We start from the raw sequence: 24,068 nt of genomic DNA, 5'->3' as shown, positions 1-24,068 counted from the left end.
TGGGGTGAAACTGCAATAGGGATAGCATTGAGCTGTAATTAACACTACACACACAATGATTCAATGTCATCCAATGACATCACTGGAGGCCATATCCAAACTCATGAACTGTCAAACTAAATGAATGTGAGCAAATATGTGCAAGATTATGTGCATCAGCATTGTTTTTCAGTGAAGTGCCCCTTTAGTGAGTGAACCCATTAATTAAGATTCGAGTGCCAACGTAACGAACGAAGGTCCGAACCTTCGAACGTTTGGGCTCAGCCCTAACAGGTGGCCAGAGCAGCCATCCTACCTGAGAGTCTAACTCGCAGTGTATGACCCTACGGGTGGCCAGAGCAGGCCGTCCTACCTGAGAGTCTAACCCTGTCCACACGAACGTGGGTGTTATGTAACCGAGCCTTAACACTTTCGATGCCAGCCACAACATAACACGTGTTATCAGCCCGCCCCCTGAATGCCCAGCACGACAATTAGCGTGATTATTTTTTTATTAGCGATCTGAATTCATATTTCATCAACCGAGTCTACCGTTGGGAAACCAGCCCCATCAGGAGCTCAGATGTGAAAAAAACGCCCCCTATCGTCTCCCAGATGGTAATGCACCCTTTTGGAATGGACTCAATGAAAATGGATGAGAAAAAAGAAATCCGGAATCCACATTTTACTTCTCACGCATGTAACCGGAGATGATCCCAGTCATTGTGGACCATCAGAACAGCGTGTAATATGTGTTTACAGTATGTAGTGTTGGATCAATAAAAGGATAGATCAGGAATTGGAATAATCTTTTTGGATACCATCTGATCTCAGGTAAGGAATCTATTTTACCTGTCTTAGGATAATCAGACCTGTTTTCACGGAGATATAAGCTTTTGACTCTCTCAACCGGTGCCCCGTCGATGCTGAGGGGGCTGTAGTCCTTGACCCCCGACCTCCTGAAGTCCACAATCATCTCCTTTGTTTTGCTGACGTTCAGGGAGAGGCTGTTTTCCTGGCACCATCCCGCCAGGACCTTGACCTCTTCCAGGTAGGCCCTCTCGTCGTTGGCAGAGATCAGGCCCACCACCACTGTGTCGTCAGCAAATTTGATGATTGTATTGCTACTCCGCTGAGCCACACAGTCGTGTGTGTACAGGGAGTAGAGGAGGGGACTCAGAACACAGCCCTGGGGGGCCCCTATGTTGAGGGTGATGGATGAGGAGGTGCAGTTGCCTGCTCTCACCACCTGGGGTCTGCCCGTCAGGAAGTCCAAGACCCACTGGCAGAGGTCATAGTTCAAGCCCAGGTCCCTGAGCTTGGCTATGAGTATGGAGGGGACTATGGTATTGAATGCCGAGCTGTAGTCGATGAATAGCATTCTCACATAGTTCCCCTGCCTCTTGTCCAGGTGTGATGCTGCTGTGTGCAGCACATGGTCTATGGCGTCCTCCGTGGACCTGTTGGGGCGGTATGCAAATTGCAGGGGGTCCATGTTGATGGGGAGGGAGGAGCAGATGTAGCCCTTTACTAGCTTCTCAAAGCACTTCATGGCTATGGAGGTGAGAGCTACAGGGCGGTAGTCGTTGAGGCAAGCAGGCTTGGATTTTTTGGGTACAGGGATAATAGTGGACTTCTTCAGGCAGGTGGTATTCAGTGAATACCGGGGCCAGTTGGTCGGCACAGACTTTTAGGACGCGGCCGGGGATGCCGTCCGGACCTGCTGCCTTCCTGATATTCACTTTTTTAAAGGTCCGCCTCACCTCATGCTCTGTTACCCTGAACACTGAGTCTCCATCAGCAGCAGACCCCCCCCCCCATTGCCGTGGCTTGTGGGCTGGTGTTGTTATTACCAGCATCAAACCTCGCATAGAAGGTATTGAGGTCATTTGCTAAGGAGATGTCACTGTTCAGTTTGAGGGAGGCGCCTTTGTAGTCTGTCATCGTTTTGAGCCCCTGCCACATAGCTCTAGAGTCAGCCTGTTCAAACTGGAGTTCAATTTTATCCTTGTAGCGCCGTTTGGCCTCTGTCACTGTCCTCCTTACGTTGTATCGCGCCACCTTGTGGTCATTCATGTTGCCTGCCACTAGGCCGTCGTTGTATGCTTTGGTGCGCGCTCTCAGAGCTTCACGGACGGATTTGTCTACCCAGGGTTTTTGATTTGGGTAAACTCTCATTGTGGTAGTGGGGATTGTTTCTTCCACCAAAGTACGAACATAGTCCAGCACTGTCTCTGTGTAGACATGAATGTTATCTGTGTCGCGGAACACGCTCCAGTCTGTGCAGTCAAACGCAGCCTGGAGCGTCTCCTCTGACGTCAAATCCCATTTCTGCACCTCTCGCGAGACTACAGGAGTGCTTTTGATTCTCTGTTTGTACTTTGGTGAAAGAAAAATGGCTGCGTGATCTGACTTACCAAAGCCACTAGCAGAATGAGCCTTGTAGCCACCCTTGAATTGCGTGTAACAGTGATCTAGGATGTTACCGCCTCTGGTGTTACAAGTCACATGCTGATAGAAGTCAGGTAAGACCTTTCTCAGATTGGCGCTATTGAAATCACCCACCACTATAATGGCGGCGTTAACGTTCGCCGCTTGGATTCTATTTACCTCGTCGTGGAGTCTGGAGAGCGCGACATTATTGCTGGCTTGCGGTGGAATATACACTCCGACCAGGACGATCGCCGTTAACTCCCTCGGGAGGAAGAAAGGACGACACTTGATGGTTATATATTCCAGGTCTGGGCAGCAGTGGTTCGATAATTCCTTCACGTTAGCTGGATCGCTCCAATTGTTGTTAAACATGAAGGCAATACCTCCTCCACGCTGTTTGCCGGACAATGCTGATCTGTCCTTGCGGTGGATGAAGAAGTGATCGGCCGGTTGTATGGCGTGGTCTGGAGCCTACATATCCGAGGACTTGACATGGACCACACACATTGACAGTGTTGTGAAGAAGGCACGACAACGCCTCTACTTCCTCAGGCGCCTAAGGAAGTTCCAAGTCAGTCAGAAGATCCTTAAGAACTTCTACTCATGTACAATAGAGAGCATCCTGACTGGCAACATCACCTCCTGGTTTGGCAATAGCACTGCACAAGACCGAAGCAGACTACAAAGAGTGACACGTTCAGCCGAACGCACAATTGGAGGGGGGCTCCCCACCCTCCAGAACATTTACAACAAGCGTTGCAGGGGCAAGGCTAAGAGAATCATTAAAGACTCCAGTCACCCGAACAACTGCCTCTTTGAACTGCTGCGGTCAGGCAAGCGATACCGGAGTCTCAAGGCGAGCACAGAAAGACTCAGAAGAAGCTTCTATCCCCAGGCCATCAGGCTGCTAAACGAACAATGAACACTACACAACAACAACCATCAAACGCACATAGCACACACATCCACACGCACACACTCACTTTAAACAAACACACTGTAGCACCCACTCCACACACTTTATAGCACACACTCACTTTAAACAAACACACTGTAGCACCCACTCCCCACACTTTATATTTATTGATGAAGGATTGCACTACAACTCGTACACCTTACTGTAAATTGTACCTAAATTGTACCTCATCCCATTTCTGCTTTGCACTATATAGTACTGTACATTAGTACACTGCATAGTATTGTATATTATATGGTAACTCAGTTACGTCTATTCTGCATCGAACATTGTACATATGTCTATACTGAACACTGTGACCTCATTTTCTACTTCTAAATTACATGCTATACTATGTTATTTGATACTATCTTGTCTAGCAGTCTCTGGAGCGTAACAGTAAGAAGCATTTTGTATGAAAGTATTCTGTACTTCTGTATGACAACTATTAAAGAAACTTGAAACTTGAAACTTTTCCCCTATGTGTGATATGGCTGTTTGGCTGTGCGAGCGATCAGGAAATATATCAGATCAGATATCAGATTGCCTATATAGCGTGCATACGTACACATATACTATCGATAATCTAGCGTTTATTTGAAAGCGATTCATAAATAGGCCGAAAAATTTGAACGTTTTTTGTGTATTCTAGAATATTCGGTTTATTATGTAATATTTTTATTTCCCTTGAAAACGAGGGCTTTTCAAGATGCTATAAAACGGAAATGAACCGATAAAAAAACAATCCGCTTCGACAATGTTGACTGGAAAATGAGTCATTGATAAGCGACGGGCAGATTAGACACATAGCCATAATTTTAAACATAGATTAGGCGATATTAACGCTAACATTGAAGTGGATGGTGGGCATTCAAGCACTAAATCGTGCGCCCCCCTGCTGGGCACTGAAAGTGTTAATGTGCGCGGTTGCACTGCTTGGCCACACGCAACAGGGGTTTTGGACCACTGCAACAGTGATCATTTAAAACCGGAGTCCAGGGTGAAGTTTTGCTCGCATCCCGGTTGCATTGGTTGCGTGTGGGCATAGTAACCGGGATTATTTCCCATGTTTACAGCAGAGCTGTCTTAAGTAGCGTTATATGAAAATGATTGTAACAAACTTTTGTTCGAAACGTATCGTCCGTGTTGAAGAGTGTTGTGATCGACGATGTCTGTTGTCGCATTCCTGACCTGACGCTGAGTAAACCTGAAGCTGCGGCTAAACTAAGCTCATGTGTTGTCAAGTTATTGTTATAAGGAACCCAGTCCAAACTATAACAGTCTGCATCCCCTTAACAATTGTTTGTATTGAGCCGTATTGTATTGTACCCATTCTGCAATCTGTTAAATAACGTTTTCATCCATTAATTCTACTAGTGTTAACGTTACTACTTTATTATTACGTTAGCACGTAAGCTAACAAAATCTGCGATCTTTTTGTGAGACTAAACTCCGCTCTTGGTGGTAAATTGTGTTGATGTTGGTTTTGTTTCATCAACAAATGAGGCAGAACACACAGTGAATGTATAATTTTTTGTTTATTGCACTTAAATTATTCGTTGCTAGCTGTAGCTAATTTGGCTGTGAGCAAGGAGGGATGTTATTGTTCAGGCTTCAGTTCAGTTTCCGGTATTAACTCTAAACCCTTCTGATTGGTTGCAATTGCCTTCATGTTTGAACTACATCACCACCTACTGCTTTGGCATTGTACTACATGTATATGACGTCACTCGGTGCGGAGTTTAAACCACGTCGAGTGGACAGAGTTTTTTTTGTTTGAATAATTTAAAAAAAACCTGTGTCAAAAATACCCGTGATCGTGTGGACTGGGCCTAACTCGCAGTGTATGACCCTACGGGTGGCCAGAGCAGGCCGTCCTACCCAGAGTGTAACAGAGATGAGTCAGAACTTTATAATTAGTAATGAACCTCTGAATGAATGAGCAGAGGTCTGTATATAGAAACTATCACCAACCATATGAAGACACAGAGCAGAGGTCTGTATATAGAAACAATCACCAACCATATGCAGACACAGAGCAGAGGTCTGTATATAGAAACAATCACCAACCATATGAAGACACAGAGCAGAGGTCTGTATATAGAAACAATCACCAACCATATGAAGACACAGAGCAGAGGTCTGTATATAGAAACAATCACCAACCATATGAAGACACAGAGCAGAGGTCTGTATATAGAAACAATCACCAACCATATGCAGACACGGAGCAGTGGTACAGTAGGTTAACCAAAGTCCAACATGATGTGTGTGTACCTGTAGAGGCAGGTTGTCTATGAGACAGCAGACTCCAAAGATGAGCAGCAGCATATTGGTGAAGATGAAGGCCCTCATGGCGTTGGTCAACTTCTGGATCTTACGGTCTCTCTGGGGGCCGTTGGATGACCTGAGGGAGGTTACATGGGAATATAATGTTACTGCTATGCTACAGAGTAAAATATAATTCATGGGTGTCATTGCTATAATACTGTAGAACTCAGTTTCGATTTGTGAAGATGAACAAGTCTCTGAACATCAGAGACAGATCCTAGAGCTGCTCCATAGGCAGAGTGTAACGGAACAACTCATAGGACACCTTGACATTATCCATTTAGATTTTCCTGGGATATGGGTACATTCTGTTGCTGTTGTTGCTGATGGTATCAAATCAAGCTATCTTGAAATTAGTAAGGGTGTCCCACAAGGGTCTATTCTTTGATGGAATATTTAACAGGGCTGTGCAATTGAGCAGTAATGTTCATACTTTTTGCACATTACTGCTCAATTGCACAGCCCTGTTAAATATTCTATTCCACTGTATTGTTTTTTTTTTTATCTAATTAGTGTATGTGACCACATCGTGCACAATTGTACAGCCCTGGCCAATTTTATTTTATAATTCTATTCTATGCAGATGATACAGTTTTGTATGCCACCAACTCCTCCATCCATCCCTCCATCTATCACTTCCTCTTCTCCCCGCTCACTCCATCCATCCATCCCTCCCTCTCTTACATCCTCTCCCCTCTCTCCATCCATCTTTCCCTTTCTCTGTCACTTCCTCTCCTCCTCTCTCGCCATCCCCATCTTTCCCTGTCACTTCCTGTCCTCTCTCTCTCCATCCATCCATCCCTCTCTCCTCCCCTATCTCTCCATCCATTCCTCCCTCTATCACTTCCTCTCCTCCCCTCTTGCCATCCATCCCTCCCTCTCTCTCTCTCTTACTTTTTCACAATGTCAGTTGCGCAGCTGTTCTCGTCATCGCAGTCCTTCATCTTCCAGTCCATGATGTAGCCAATCAGAGGGCAGGTCACCAGACATAGCAGCTGTAGCGTGCCGAAGATGGATGAGTAGAAACTCACTGAGGGGAGGAATATAGAATAACCAGAGGGAAGATAAGAATGAAATGAATGAAACATGTACACACACAGAGAGGGCAGGGAAGATGGACAAATAGAAACATATTGCAGGAGGAATATAGAATATAGGGCTGATACACAAATGCTTCAAAGCTTCTTTGAATGAACGAATGCTTCGAAGAATTTGTAAGCCTCCACTAACCAGTAGCCAGTGGGAGCTTTAGAGTAGGAGGCAGGGCAAACATAAACCAATAAAAACGGGTCTCTATGACAAACGGTTCACGAGATATGAAAGGGGCAGAGATTAAGTGTAGGGGCAGAGATTAAGTGTAGGAGCAGAGCTTAAGTGTAGGGGCAGGCTTAAGTGTAGGGGCAGGCTTAAACCTTGGGACGTGGTTAACCTAGAGTCCTAGACCAATGAAAGTAGTCGTCTGTAGTGTATCTTGTACGGTCTACAAGATACACTACACGACCAAGGTACCCATGTACATGTCAAAATACTTCCCAAAGGTCAGTGAATACCACGATCACAACACCAGAGGGAGCTCCACAAATCATGTTAAACCCAGATTCAGCTCAAACAAGGGACTAAACACGTTTCGCAATTATGCCACATCAATGTGGAACGCCCTACCCAAAGCTATAAAGGAATGTGAATCACTACCCACTTTCAAAACCACTCTCAAAGAACACCTACGGGAGACTGCAATTCGAAACTGGCCCCTGTAAATGTCCTAACCCAACCCCCTCCAATGTACAGTAAATGACCAAGTATGGTTTTGTCAATATTCCAATGTACAGTTTTGCTTGTACAGTTGTACAGTCCAAGTGGACATTTGTGCCAAATCTGAGGAAATTCCCTCCAGGCATTCCTGAGATATCACGCTCACGAGAGAATGGGACGGACAGCTGTATGAACGGATGGACAACCGAGAACACATTGCATAACGGCTGTTCCATCACAGAGGCATAAAAACATACAGTACAGTCTTTGACTTTGACATACCATACCATGCACACACATAAAAAGAAAAGGTCATAAAATGCTGCTCACCTTTCTCCTCTGACTCAATCACCAGCTTATCAGAGGCTGAAACAAAGGGGACATGAGAATTCCATCAAGAACCACTTTCTGAAACTACTATAAAAGAAATGAATCTGTGTTGGCCAATGTAATTATAAAAGAAAATTGGTGATCTGTATTGACAAACAATTGTAACACGCAAGCATATATCTGACCCCCCAGGTTGAGAACCACTCAATTAGAAAATTTGCCAGTTTTTCTTATTCCTGAAAAACAGACTTATTGGAAATTTGAAGGTCTGATAGCAATGATGTCATCTGCCAGTCAATACGGTAAAAGTGGATGACTCACGGTGGGGGCCGCCATGGGTAACGAGAAACTCCAGCATCTTGTTCATGGCGCCCATGTAGAAGATGATTCTCAGCTGGGACATCCCCATGGTAACCAGGCTCCACAGGAAGATGGGAGAGAACACGGAACGACGAAATGGGATGCCAGCTGAGAGAGAGAAAGATATGTTGATATTCTGAATTCTGATATTAATCAAATTTCTGATATTTTCATCCAAAGTGATTTCCAATTTCATGAATGGGTATAGTTTTAGTATGGGTGGCTCCCCTGTTGGGTATCAGATAAGAACACGATTATTCTATCACATTATAACCCATCTCTGCAAAGTAAGGTGCTAAAATGTATTGAGCCAGTTGCCAAAATACAAAAATTCAAGACTTAAGTTCAGCTGGTTGTCAACTGTTTTCATGTAAAAATGTACAACCGGATATTCAACTGTTACAACAATGTCATTACCTGGCAACTGAAACCCCCATTGAAATGTTCTATAAATGAATTAAATTGATGGATTGAAATAAAGCACTAGAAATGCGTGTTCAGTGTGTGTTGGCTCACCGGCTGCGGCGCCAGGCCCACTGGCTAGTTTCTCTGAGGAGTGTCTGATGTCTCCGTTGCTCTGGCTCAGTCTCTCCGCCACCACCTTCTGCTCCCCTGCAGGCAACTCCTGCAGCGCAGTGAACTTACTGCCAGGGAACCAGGGACGAATATCACAAGTATAAAACATACAATGTACACAACGTACACAGGGGAACAAGTCAAAAGAGAAAGGTTTGTCCCCCATTTCAACAAGTCACAGACATGTCCACTCCTTCCTACAGCGAGACAGAACCCTGGAATTTGTCACCTGGGTGTAAAATGTGGGGTTGCTACTAGACAATGAATGGGAGCATTGACCTAACAGAGCCATAACATGTTTGCATGAGTTCTTCAGAGGGGTTCAGATATATAGTGCTTTTTTCCAATGCGCTTTACAACGTATGCCTCACGCCGATGTGCGAGGTACCAACCTGCTCAACGGGAGCAGTTAGGGTTTAAGTGTCTTGCTCAAGGATACTTCCGACACTTTCAACTTGAAAAACTCAACGGTTTATGGCTCCACAAAGTCAGCCAGTTGTTTGCGAGATGAAACAAAAAGACAGGCGGCTACACTGACCTATAGTCCACCTCATCAGGCGTGGGGAATCCCTCAACTGGCCAGTTGAGGAAACAGTTGAAAAAGACAAAGCCGGCAAGGCCCGCCCACGCCCACATGATCACCCGGAAGGACACGCCTGCCTCATAGATGAGCTGAGGAGAGGGAGACAGAGAGAGAGAGACTGTCAGTGTAGCCAAACAGTACTGTTTTTTTCAGTCCCAAGTGAGTTACTAGAAATCACAGTGTTCTTTTCACAAGTTCCTTGGTTTATAGACAGTTTGACCCCCTGGTTCCCTTCCAAACTTCCCATCCCTAGAAGTATGTACCAATCATATTTACATTAGAGCTGTGAATCTTCACTGGCCTCACGATTCGATTACGATTCAGCTGTCCACGATTCGATTCGATTCGATTCTACGATGCAGCTCAATAATATATTACATCCTCAATTTTATAATCTATATTACTGCACATGGCTACTTTTTCATCAATTAATACAAGCAGTCAGATAAATTAACTCTTATTTAGAAAGTTCTTAAATCAGAATGTCAAAATACATTTCTTTATTAGTGTTGCATGATACAGATAATTTAATTTGTACCTAAATTGTACCTCATCCCATTTCTGCTCTGCACTATATAGTATTGTATATTAGTACATTGCATAGAATATTGTATATTGTATGGTAACTCAGTTACTTCTATTCTGCATCGAACATTGTACATATGTCTATACTGAACACTGTGACCTTTTTGTACTTCTATTTTACATGCTATACTATTTTATTTCATACTATCTGAAAGGTATCTCAGGTACCCAGCTGTTAAAAACGGTTCAATACTATTTTTTATTAGTATCAGTATTAGTATCAATACTTTTAGAATAGCCTGATGCTGTATTTTCTATGAGTTGAGTGGATGCATGACCAAAGCACTAGCTTTAATAATACAATAATAATAATAATAATAATAATAATAATAATAATAATAATAATAATAATAATAATAATAATAATAATAATAATAATAATAATAATAATAATAATAATAATAATAATAATAATAATAATAATAATAATAATAATAATAATAATAATAATAATAATAATAATAATAATAATAATAATAATAATAATATATTTGATTTGTAGGGAGCTTTATAGTTGTGGAGCAAATTAAAAAAATAACATAAAAACTAGCAAGAAAGTAAATAAAAAAAGAAAAAGTATTTGTTCTGTCACTGCATTGATGCTGAATCGTCAACGTCCGCATCACGATGCATCTTAGAATCGAGAAATGTCCACACTCCTAATTTACATCACCCTCCTTGTCCATTTGAAATGTTTGATGTACCCGTCCCTTTGGTCCTCCTCACTACAAATGTAAAGTGATCCATAGGTACAAAGACCCCAACATGACTTCCATGAGAACATTATCAGATACCCTCACTTTCCCCGCGTTTGGAATTTAACTCTAAAAAACTCCCAGAGATTCTAAGACCCCTGGGAAGCCTGTAGTTTTCCTTGACCCCTGGGAACCCTGTAGTTTACCTTGACCTAGGCCTGCCGCGATAAGCAATAAATCGATTAATTGCTGCGATAATTAAAATGAATGCAATGATTTTGACGGGCGCGATTAATTGCTATTTGCGCGTTTGTTTTAATGAGGCGGAACCAGTGCCCCTTGTCAGTCACTGTCCGTGTTGGGAGGCGGGCCGCTGACGTTACTAGAGTACAGCACAGGAGCTCCGTGGGGCAACGCCATAGCTTAACTACATTTCTCAATAGTGTTGCTCCTTTTAACCAAGTAGCATTATTTGTAGTGTAACGTTAGCTATTTTTAGACCCTTACTCGCTACTGCCCGGAGAAACTGGACTGCTAAATAAAGATGAAAGATAGAGCTTTGATTCTCATTCCATGCTAACAACATTAGCTAAATAGCTAACAAACGAAATACAACGTATAGCATAGCTACAAGTACAACACAGAATAACGTTAATACAATTACATGCATCATTGTTTACAATGAACGGGTGGGGCTAGTCAAAGGACTGGACACGGGGACAAGTTAAACATGAATTAATTTATTATAACACTCCGGTAGTTTCGAGTCGTGCTGCAGTGCTTACGCACCACAGCTATTCTATTATATACTGCTTTGACGCTTCCTCCTCATCGTTGATTGCCTGTAGTAGCTGCATCTAACGTTAGTAGCTAACGTTAAAACTAACCTAAAGTTAGTTGTTCACCAACAATTTGTTTTATCATTAGCTCAAAAACATAACCGGACGAGACAAGTTGTCTGCTCATAGGTTCTGCTTAGGATAATCACAACAATACTTCCGGTCCGGTCGGTGGGCTTCAAAATAAAAGTCTAAAACACCGGAAAAGACGGAGCGGTGGGCTTCAAAATAAAAGTTTTGGGAAATAAATTTCTCAACAAAAATTCTCTAACCGGTCGCAATAATATCGCTTATCGCGATATTTTCGGGGGCAATTAATCGCCCAGCAAAATGTGTTATCGTGGCAGGCCTACCTTGACCCCTATGAACCCTGTAGTTTTCCTTGACCCCTGTAGTTTACCTTGACCCCTATGAACCCTGTAGTTTACCTTGACCCCTATGCACCCTGTAGTTTACCTTGACCTCTGAGAACCCTGTAGTTTACCTTGACCTCTGAGAACCATGTAGTTTACCTTGACTCCTGGGAAGGTGACAGCAGAGGAGGCGTAGGAGCCAATCATCAGGGACATGATGGTGGAGCTCAGACTGCCAAACATGTTGGGGAGCTGGAAGGAGGGAGGGAGGGAGAAAGAGAGAGGGGTTAGAAATACCATAGATATAATCTAAATTCAAACCCATCCACTGCTGTCATGTGAAACCTGTTTGACTCCAATGTTGTTGACATGGTCTTTTGTAGGTTGAGAAAGTTTCTACCTCACAGGTTCCATGAAACATAGATTAAACTCAATGGACAATGAGGAAAAATGAGGTACGTAAACTAAACCACATACAATTATGTGGAATAAGCACAGCATTTAGTGGTCCTAGGACAGACTGGCAATGAGGACCATGTAGACCAGACCACTAAATTGCATGCTTATTGTATGTAATTGTACATGGTTGAGTACGGTATGTATATTTGTAATTGTATGTGGTTGATTATGTGTATTTGTAATTGTATGTGGTTGATTATGTGTATTTGTAATTGTACGTGATTGAGTATGTGTATTTGTAATTGTACATGGTTGAGTATGTGTATTTGTAATTGTACGTGGTTGAGTATGTATTTGTAAGTGTACGTGGTTGTGTATGTGTATTTGTGATTGTATGTGGTTGTGTATGTGTATTTGTGATTGTACGTGGTTGTGTATGTGTATTTGTAATTGAACGTGGTTGAGTATGTGTATTTGTAATTGAACGTGGTTGAGTATGTGTATTTGTAATTGAACGTGGTTGAGTATGTGTATTTGTAATTGAACGTGGTTGAGTATGTGTATTTGTATGTGGTTGATTGAAAGACTTTAATTTGAAAATTATACAATATGAGACTGACATGTGAGTGACACACCCATCAAAAAAGATTCAACATGCCAATGGTCTAATTGAGTCTGTTCAAATATTACATTAAGAATGTGTATACTGGGGTGCCAGGGTGGCGCACCACATAACGCACTGCAGTGCAACGCGGCCGTCCCGGGTTTGACTCCCGGACCTGGCGACCTCTGCCGAATGTCTCCTCCCCATATCTTCTCCCATCCTTCCTCTCTGCCGGGTCTGTCCAATAAAGCAATAAAATGCCAAAAAAAGAATCTAAAAAAAATAAGAATGTGGCGGCTAAGTGGCGCAGTGGGCAAGGCTCTCGCCACTAACGCAGGAGATGCTGGGTTCGAGCCCAGCTCTCTGCGTTGCTACCAGCTTGGCTGGTCGTTCATACTAACACTATTGGCAGTGTTAGGGGTGGGAAAGCTGGTGGGTGGGGATTGGACGTTGTGGACAGCGACTCCTACAGGTCGGTTGGTGCGCCTGTACAGCAGAATCAGGAATTAACGGGGGCAGCGTGAGCCTCCCACGCGTTACTCCTCGCTGCTGAGAGATCGCGCTGTGCAGGTGAAAAGATGCGACGGCTGCCTCCTCGTGTACCGGAGGGGACACGTGATGCAAGGCTTCGTCCTCACTGCAGCCGACCAGTGGGAGGCATAGTCTAGCAACGTTCGAGACAGGGGAGGGGAGAATTGAAGGGAGAATTGGCGAGGCGAAATTGGGATGGGAGAAAAATAAGGAGAACAAGTGGATTAAATTTTTTTTTTAAATAAAAATAATGTGTATACTGTGTGAGACATAACTGGCTTGGCTTGCAATGGGGGCTGCAATATGTTCCCTTTGCCATTAGAGGGCATACAGCCACTATATTTCTTTTTTTTTATCCACTTTTTTCTCCCATTTTCTATATTTTCTCCCATCCCAATTTCGTATCATCCAATTCAACCCTCCCCTGTCACGAACGCTGTTTCTTGCCTCCCACAAGCCGGCTGCAATGTGGACTAAGTCATACATAGCACAAGTCCCCTCCGGTACTTGAGGTAACAGCAGTCGCATCTTTTCACCTGCGCAGCTCGATCTCTCAGTGGCGAGGAGTAACGCGTGGGAGGCTCACGCTGCCCCCGACACTTCCTGATTCTACTGCGCAGGCGCACCAACCGACCTGTAGGAGTCGCTGTCCACAAAGCCCGATCCCCACCCATCAGTTTCCCACCCCCTAATACAGCCAATGTGTATTAGTACGGACGACCAGCTAAACTGAAAGCAATGTGGAGCGCTGGGATCGAACAGGCGATCCCAGCGTCTCCGCATTCGTGGCGAGCGCCTTGCCCACTACGCCACGTAGCCGCCCTACAGCCACTATATTTCTATAATGGCACCCAGGAAACATAACCCCAAATGGGTCACAGAACATTTGCCTAAGAGACATTTCCCTTCTGGGGGTCATTTATAAAAGGTTGTTTCCAGTAATTCTTCAGATTAGGATTAAGAATGTGGGAAGATGATTCTTACAGTCAAGATACAACATATAGTGTGCGTTAAGTAACTGAATGCTCATTATGAGCACTGAGCGTATTATTTAATCACTTAAAGTGATCTGAGCTCTGAGCAACTGTCATCTAGCACAATGGTGATGAGAAAGATGGTACTCATCACTTTTAAAATGTTTTGGTTGAGGAAGCAGCAACCAAAGATGATATGGTCAGTGTACTGTAGAGCATATCACTAACATGCATTGTGTTTAAAGGTCCCATGCATTATAAATGGCCTTTTCCAGTGTTTAGCACATTTTCCTAGCAATTGGGGATTATATCTATGTGGTCTGTGTCGTTAATTATCATATTGACTCATCAGTCTAGTCTCAAATTCACGAGATCTTCCCTCACTCAACTAAGCTGTTCTGATTTGACGGTATTGCTGACGTGAATAAGGTACTGATCTGCAGTAACGCCCCCTCTATGGTTGTAGCGCATAGTGTAACCCGACACTTCCTCAAACGGGATTTGACAGAGAGACAGCAGATGATCAGGTCTGTGTAGAGCATATGTGACTCAACGTGGTCAAACCCGACTTGTGGCGGCGTGTTACAAGCATCATAAATCGCGATTATGTCTAGCACTTCAGAAATATGTAAAAAAAAATATATATATTGCATTTTTGACTGCTTTTAAGTGTTCTTTCTCTCTTCCCTTATTTGCTAAACTTAATACAACTTGTGAATTTGTTAATTATTGTTATATTGTCCGATATTATGTATCTCAATGCTGGGGGAAAGACTACAAGCGAGGGCAAGGGGTTGCTCTGGGTGTGGTCTGTCTGTGCGTGTTATTCATTCATTAATCACAGGTACTTAGAGAGGTGTTGAAGCACACACAGGCGATAGCTCTGCTTTCATAATAGCAGAGAGAATGAAACGTTAAGTTACACTTATCATAACGTTATAGCAACTTAACTTGTGACCAGCGCCAGTGTCTATATTACGCGAGTTGAACTGACTCCGAAAATACCGTTCATGATACAACTTGGTTTAAACCAAACGTCCATTAAAAACGGTGTATAATGAAATAATTCTGTGATGTCTGACTATTTCCCTATGAAAAACAGCATCAAACCGGCGGCGCAATGATGAACAAAACGGCGCCATTTAGTGTACTATTAAGAGACCAGTGCCAGCGTCTATATTATTACACGAGTAGGGCCGTTTTGTGCCAGACATTAAACAACATTAAATCACATTTAGAATGTCACGAATTTTATGAGCGAACGAATTTCGTTAGAGTGGATTTAATGCTACCTAATGTCATAATAAAGTAATATAATCGACTACAGTTGACTATGACTACTGTTTTCATTGAGCAACCTGGTAGCTGGCATTGGATTTTGACGATGTTCCATTCGTGAGGAAAGGGGGGGGGGGATTTTCAAACGTATTCAAGTATCATCATAATCATTATAATCACGTCACAACAGCATTTAGAATGTATATTATCATCAATACGTTAGTTTAGGAATAGGTTAAAGTGTTATATAGATAGATAGCTGTGTGACAAGGTTTGGTGTTTGGTCACCCGCCCGCTGTCTAAACACTCCTGCTTTCCAATTGAAAACAGCAATCAGAGCACGTGATGCATTCTGAACCCAATCACGTTATCAGAAATCTGCACCAGCCCAATGAGAGCTTGTTGCTTGTGACAAACCCCTCAGCGCGAGACAGCTGTGACTCATAATGATATTGGGGAGAGAGCCACCGTTGATCTGAATGCTGCAAAATCAACAGGCGCAGCATGACAAGTGTACCTCCAGTTAGGCTGCTCTGATTAAAGGTTATGTTAAAGTGGTATGTGGTCCAGTTAGGCTGCTCTGATTACGTCCTCTTAAAGTTGTCAGGCTTCAAACATTTTGCAATGTTTTCTATGCTAAATCTTTCTCTTCAAAGTAACTAGTAACTGATGTGTTCAGATACATGTAGTGGAGTAAAAGGTACAATATTTCCTTTGAAATGTAGTGGAGTAAAAACCTTTCACTACCACACTACAGAAGGTTAACCCTTTCACTACCACACTACAGAAGGTTAACCTTTCACTACCACACTACAGGTTAACCTTTCACTACCACACTACAGAAGGTTAACCCTTTCACTACCACACTACAGAAGGTTAACCTTTCACTACCACACTACAGAAGCTTAACCTTTCACTACCACACTACAGGTTAACCTTTCACTACCCCACTACAGAAGCTTAACCTTTCACTACCACACTACAGAGGGTTAACCCTTCACTACCACACTACAGAAGGTTAACTTTTCACTACCACACTACAGAAGGTTAACCTTTCACTACCACACTACAGAAGGTTAACCTTTCACTACCACACACATTTTTAAATAAACTATCACGTTTTTTTTTCCTCTGGGTGTTGTGTTTGCAGTGTCACAAGACAGAATCATTGTCATAACAAAGAGCCTGAGACTGGAACGCTGCCAGGTGTTAATTGCCCCAAAGAGAGGGGGGCCATGGATTACAATGAATTCTGGGTAGTGTTGTAGTTGTTTTACACTGTGTAAACTCTTGAAGGCCATTTTTCTCTGAATACGTTTTGTGATATCACCATGATTCATAGGAAGTAGCTTGAAAAGTATCCCACCAAAATGTTCAAGTGATGGCTTATTTTGAAGGTATGAATGTGTACTTTCATAATATGTAAAAAAAAAAAAAAAAAATAATCCCTCAACATGACCCTGAACACCATGCCTAGTCACATTATTACTAACATGCATTGTGTTTAAGATGATCAGGTCAGTGTAGAGCATATCACTAATATACATTGTGTTGAAGATGATATGGTCAGTGTGTACTGTGTAGAGCATATCACTAACATGAATTGTGTTGAAGATGAGGATGATGTGATGCTGCTCTCTTCGATACGCATTGTCAATGACCCATCCGCATTTGACAGATACAGTAATAGCGTCCATGTAGGATCCATTTCTTCCATATACTGAGCCCAGTCAGAAAGTGCTCAGCAATGCTCTGAACGGCTCAAAATGAGCAGAACTGAGCAACCCGCTAAGTGCGTTTTTCGGTCTGAGAGAAGCTGAGCCGCTCAGTTACTTAACCCGCCCATAGTCAACTTCCCCAGGCTGGTAGACCCGGCTCGAGGGCATGCATGCCACACGGCAAAGGGCTCAGAGTGGGCACCAGGCACTAAGCACATCCCATATAGGCCTATTTACAGTAGTAAGGAGCTTAGTTAACATAACAACCTATTGTGCTGAAAGTGTTCCTTTGATTACTGATTTAAATGGGTCAATCATGGTTATAAGATCACATGAGGGGATTTGAGGTGTGCTGCTCAACAAGCTGACCATTATTTTCTAAACTTTCTAAACTTCTGCCGCCGCCTAATCTCCCTCTTTCCACCTTAGTTCAGGGCTCACTGGGTATCGTCCTTTTTTCACCCCACAAGTCTCTGAAGGACTTCCCACTCCCTGACGCAGATCCCGCATAAGACCGAAGAAATGGTGCAACAGGAAGACCTAGGGGCGGGATACACAAAGAATGGATTGCACGGTGCTAATTGCACCCTTACTTACAATTCATTATGAATTGAAAATGGGGGACCCTGGTGTAAACAAGACAAACGTCTTTCTCTGGTCTGCATGCCCTTAACAATTGTGTGTATTGAGCCATACTGTATTGTACCCATTCTGCAATCTGTTAATAAAATGTCCAATCAATCAATCACCGCACAGGTGACGTTGGATAAACAGTGGGGGGAATGGTGACCCGCACAGCGTTCCTAACTGTAGCACCTTTCCTTCTCTCAATGATGTTGATGTTTTTTCCCTGTGAAATTTAATGCATAAATTACTACGTTTAGTTTGACTGGTTTTCTGATTATAATCTCCCATGGGGCGAGTCATGACGAGGAAGAGATCAAGATACCAAACAGTTTATTTGAGTTGTCGGTTGATATTAAAACATGGTTGTGTTTATGAGTCACTACAGTCATGCAAATGATCACACCACACTAAGGACCATGTGAACCTTTATTGGGGAGGTGTTAAACAGGAGTTCCATGTGTTTACGATCACCCAGAGGCTGTTAACTGTCTTTATGTGGTGCCTGGAAAGATGCCAAGTGGTGAGTTGTCCAATATTAAGCTTTGTGGGAAATAAAGACCAGCTACCAGCTAAATACAAGCACATTTGACTGAGTTTGTCTGATCCACTTTGACTGGTAATCAACCATCATTCTGAAGTGCTATTCTATTCTACAAATCTGTCTGTACTTGTTGTTTGGCTGGGGAAATAGCCAAGGCAGTAGCTGGCTTGTAGCTTAACTCATTGGACGCCAGAGGTCGCTGTGAGCGTATGGCCGTGTGTGCCAGTGCTTTGTTCAATGGGGATAAATGCCGGTGTTTGCAGTGCTAAAACTATATTAAATATTATAGCTATGGATCTAATAACATAGTCGATTGTCATTGAGTTTCTTCTGGTCAAGATGCAAAAAACATCTTCATCCATACATTTCCGTTTTATACCGTGGTGAATATGAGTATAGTTTTAGAGTGATTCAGTGTAATCCCAGGAAACTACGCCAAACCGCGTTTTACTGCTTTTCATTATAAATCGTGCCATTTCTCGCCTGGCTCAATAATCAATCTGAAATCAACACTAGATTATCGGCATTATGTTTCATCATGCATACATGAAAGGGTGGGGGGAGGTTGTTTTTCTATGCTTCGATCGCCACCAACAGAATATGCTACACAGTACATTACAGACACACGCTCCGATCGCGGGGAAAGAATTATCGGATCAACGCAAGATTGATAACGTATGCCTCTTTTCCATTGCATAGTACCTACTCGACTCTACCCTACTCTACTCTACTCGCTTTAGGTACCTGGTACTTCGTTCGTTTTCCACTGCAGGTAGTACTCCGTTTCATCTGTGTGGGGAGGCGGGCCGCTGGCGTACAGCATGAGAGCTCCATGAGCATAGCTATGTCCGTGGGGGCTTGGAGGAAGCCAGAGTAAACAGTTTCAATCAATCAATCAATAACAACATTAACCAGACTCTCGTTGTGTCTATTCTGCTAACGTTAATGTTACCTCTCATGTCTATTCTACTAGCGTTAACGTTACCTCTCGTGTCTATTCTGCTAACGTTAACATTACCTCTCGTTGTGTCTATTCTACTAGCGTTAACGTTACCTCTCATGTCTATTCTGCTAACGTTACGCTATGTACGCTAGCCACAATGCTAACTATTATAATGGTAAAACGCAATCACATTAGCACGTAAGCTAACAACAAGCTTAACAAATCAGCTATCTTTTTGTGAGACTAAACTCTCCGCTCTTGGTGGTAAATTGTGTTGATGTTGGTTTTGGTTCATCAATAAATGAAGCAGAATACACAGTGAATGTATCCTTTTTTGTTTATTGCACTTGTTCCAAATAATGAATCCTACGCAAGGCTAAATAAAGATGGCAGTGTTGTGTTTTGTGCAGGACGCTCCAACGTGTGACGCTTCTCTCTTCTGACCAATCAGTGGTCTGCAGTGTTTCACGTCACTTTTCTGGTATCGCTTCTACTCGCTTGGAACCTCGACAAAGCCGGTACTAAAAAAGTACCCGGTACCAGGTACCATCCGCAAATTTTGGCAATGGAAAACCTGAGTAGAGTAGAGTAGAGTCGAGTAGGTACCATGCAGTGGAAAAGGGGCAATATAGTCCTTACCTTGTCTATGATGTACTGCAAAAAGAATAATCCAATTATCTGATCGCCATTCCAAATACTGATCGCGATCTTGTTTCCAACGTAATCCAGCATTGAACATGAACGGGGGGGGGGGGTGAAGTAATCAGTTATAACCGCTTGTCTTGCCGGAGTATTTAGACCCCACACGCACGCCGCAGCTCGGCCCAGACAACAAGCCACCCTATATTTCCCAACCTTCCAGAGGTAACACCATCGACTCCTTTTTAACCCTGATGTCTTCCACCAAGGGCATGATATCGACTATGTATAATCTCATTCTCTCTTTATGTCCCACCCCAATACACAATATTAAAAGTAAATGGGAGGAGGATTTAGAGGAGGAGATCTCGGATGACATTTGGGTTGACATTCTACGTCTTGTTCATTCTTCTTCTATTTGTGCAAGACACAGGCTGATACAATGCAAAATTGTTCATCGAGTACACCTGACGAAAGTCAGATTAGCCTAAATGTATGAGGATATCGATCCTATATGTGATAGATGTTATTCGGCCCCAGCCACATATACTCACATGTTTTGGACATGCCCCTCCTTGCACAGGTATTGGACAAATATTTTTTAAACCATCTCGGGAAGTATTGAGACAAATCTTGAACCAAATGTATTGACAGCACTTTTTGGATACTCTCCAGCTATGTTATCACTTTCAAAGCACAAAGCACACATTGTGGCATTTACCACTCTACTGGCCAGGCGGCTGATTCTGTTTAAATGGAAGTCTGCTGCTCCCCCCACTCACCTTCACTGGATTAGAGACATACTATACTTTATCAAACTAGAAAAGATAAGATGTACTCTGAGAGGTTCTTCATCTATGTTCAAGAAAACGTGGGGTTCATTCCTTGTGCTTGTGGATGATGTACAGTTCCATACTATTCCAGAATAGCAATTATCATGCTGCTTGCTGGTATTCATCTGTGTGAAGACTGTGAACGTTAAATCAACGTGATTTATTTGATATACCGTATATACTAGGGTGACCAAACGTCCTCTTTTGCCCGGACATGTCCTCTTTTCACGCCCTGTCCGGGGCGTCCGTTTTTTTTTATAAATTCATGAAAACTTCCAGGTTTTTAAGTTTCGGTTTCGGTTTCACGGCATTTTGCGAGCGTCTGAAGGCTCGGGGGTGCATTTTTCGTCATTTATAAATGACCGAATTAAAACGCTATTTGTTGCCGTTCTAATGCCACATCAATCCGTCCCTTGGTTCTCGAGTTACATGCCGATATGTCAGGCGTGCGACTTTTTACGCAGGCGCATCAGATTGGTGCCTCCAAATAAAATGTATTATTATTATTATTATTATTATTATTATTATTATTATTATTATTATTATTATTATTATTATTATTATTATTATTATTATTATTATTATTATTATTATCATCATCACCCCGGACTCCCGAGGCTCCAGAAGTCAATCATCCGCCGATTGCGAAAATGATTGGTCAGCGACGGCGTTGTAGCAAACAATGAGTGTAGCTTTCCAGTGATATCTTTCCTGTGCGAATCAGGGATCTAGGTGAAAATTTACAAGCGAAGACGACAGAAGTGATACAAATTCCGAATGAATTTACTTGGATGAGGAAATAGAGAGATGGAGCGCTTTTTTCTTGGCATACGGTTTACCCGGATGTCTCTAGAAGACTCATTTCTGAACGGATTTGTATCAAATCTGGACCTGTACTACATAAGACTTCAGTGCTATGGATTTGCTTTCCAGTTTATACAAAAAATATATATATATAATATTTTGGAATATTGCAACTACTACACAAAAACGTGAGTACACAAGTTCAAGTACTCAAGTTCAGCCCTATGTTACTCCTTAGCACTAAAAGTGATTTGTCTTTATTGTGTAAGAAACTTAAGAATGTTATCTTTTGAAAGAGACCAGGCTTATGCATGTGCTATAAGCATAAAGTATAAAGATAAGCTTTGCAAAAAAGGTATGCAGTCCTCAAGTTCAAGTAAAAGAATGGCCGCTTTTCTGGGCGCATGTTATGTGGTTAAATTTGGGATATTGCAACCACTACAGAAAAATGTGAGTACACAACTTCAAGTTCAGCTCAAGTTCAGACCTACTCTATTTCATGAGCACTAAACGTGATTTTCCTTTTTTGCATAGTAACTTCAGAAGGTTATCTTTCAAAAGAGACCAGGCGTATGCATGTGCTATAAGCATAACGTATAAAGATAAGCTCTGCAAAAAAAGTATGCAGTCCTCAAGTTCAAGTAAAAAAATTGCCGCTTTTCTGGGTGCATGTTAATTAAGAGGTTAAAACAATAAGGCATCTTTGAGTAAACTTTTAGTAGAGATTCAAGATTCAAGAGGTTTATTCATACATACACAAGACATATAGTGAAATGAAGGTGGCCATGCCCGCTTCGATTGTGCAAAGTATCATTAACACTTTCTCTGCCACGCTTATGTACATCCTTATACCATCCTCTCTGACAGCTCTATTTGTCTATGGAGAAGTTCCCCTTCTTTGCAGGGCTATAACTTTTTAAATTGTATTGCTAAATTGACATTACTATGGCCCATTCAACGTCAATTATCTATCGTTCAGGATGTAGGAACGTTATACTTTTTCATTCACATATTCATACTAAAATACGGTCTAAAGTATAAATATGTTTTTATCGTTTTCTGCAGCATTCTGCAGAACGTGATTTATAGCCCTAAATGCATTATATTGATGATCAAATACAGTTTGATAGCGATCAGCGCCAGATAAAAAATTTCAAATGGACGTGCTTCTAGAAGTTACTACTTATCATCTGATGTTGACCGGATGGGGGGGGGGGTCGTTTATAATTCCGTGGCCAACGTTAGATGATTCATGTAGTGTGGGTGATATGATCATTAGAGCAGTTTGTATCGAACACGGTAAAAATAAACGCTGAAACTTACCCCAGTCTCCTCGGGCCGTTGGGCGATGAGCAAAAAGATTCCTATTATGGGATGTTGAAATATGCGATCCATCTCCAGGTTGTATAATAGTATATACGTCCAAATCATGTTGTTTATCGAGTTATTGGTAACGGATCGCTATCCATTGTGTCGAGCTCGAGTCCCGGGACCTATAGCGAGTGTTCGGACCGAATTTGGATGAGCACCAGTTTCCGTTTCCGGTTTCCGGTTTGGGCGATCCGCCGATCGGCCACCAGATGGCGCTCTTGAACCGTTGGAGAGTTGAGAGGGGATCAACAGTAGATCTCAAGTCTCCGCGGGAGAAATATGATTGCGATCACAGATTTTTGAAATATTGATCTCAATGACGTGTTACGGCGTCATTGGCAGAATTAGCATGGCGGGGAATGACGTGTTAAGGCGTCCTTGGCGATTAAGTATCTCGAGGCTTGGGCCAGCATGTCCTCTTTTTTGGAAATCAAAATATGGTCACCCTAGTATATACATTGGAGAAGCATATTTGGGTACTTGAACATGTGCTATATATTGGATATATTGGATATTGGACCAAGTTTGTTTGTCTTATTATTTACTTTTGAATATTTTTTTCTTTTTCTTCTGTTTAATGTTGTTATCTGTTCTATGTGGACAATGACAATACAATAATGCATATATGCAGACATACTTTGATTTGTATGTCCTCAAAAAAGTATATATATATATATATAAAAAAAAAAAAAAAACACATAGTTTCAAATGGAGTGCAATGGCGGCCGCAAGGCGTTAGGCGGCGGTATTGGACGTTTGCGATCTCAGACCCATTCCCAATGATAACATCAGGCTGGATGGATGAATTATGAAGGGAAATATCGAATAAAAGAAATAACGACCAAAACCAGAGAAATCTCAGGTCTGGGGCCCAGCGCATGGCGAGTTAACCCGAATTATCTCGGGTTTGGCCCCGAATGGGTTAAACAGAGGACAGAAAACATTCTATAACATGGGCCTCATGTCACTACTGTCAGATTAAAACTTTATCCATGCATCTCTAATTATCCGATTTCCTTTAATGTTTTGACTTGA

General features: G+C 42.4%; 1 protein-coding gene across 1 annotated transcript in view; it reads right to left on the bottom strand.

Moving 5' to 3' along the window:
• slc43a1a (solute carrier family 43 member 1a) overlaps positions 1 to 24,068 on the bottom strand; it is a 74,232-nt gene that overhangs the window by 9,540 nt on the left and 40,624 nt on the right. Inside the window, exons 6-12 of the mRNA XM_084331650.1 lie at positions 11,931 to 12,023; positions 9,255 to 9,388; positions 8,657 to 8,784; positions 8,102 to 8,248; positions 7,781 to 7,816; positions 6,593 to 6,728; positions 5,645 to 5,774 (exon numbers count right to left, since the gene is read on the bottom strand). Coding sequence (XP_084187776.1) covers positions 5,645 to 5,774; positions 6,593 to 6,728; positions 7,781 to 7,816; positions 8,102 to 8,248; positions 8,657 to 8,784; positions 9,255 to 9,388; positions 11,931 to 12,023 — 804 coding nt within the window. The remainder of the gene's footprint in view (positions 1 to 5,644; positions 5,775 to 6,592; positions 6,729 to 7,780; positions 7,817 to 8,101; positions 8,249 to 8,656; positions 8,785 to 9,254; positions 9,389 to 11,930; positions 12,024 to 24,068) is intronic.

Source organism: Notolepis coatsorum, assembly GCF_963971535.1.
Source record: "Notolepis coatsorum genome assembly, chromosome: 16".
NCBI classification, from domain to species: Eukaryota; Metazoa; Chordata; class Actinopteri; order Aulopiformes; family Paralepididae; genus Notolepis; species Notolepis coatsorum.
This window is presented reverse-complemented; position numbering and strand designations above follow the sequence as displayed.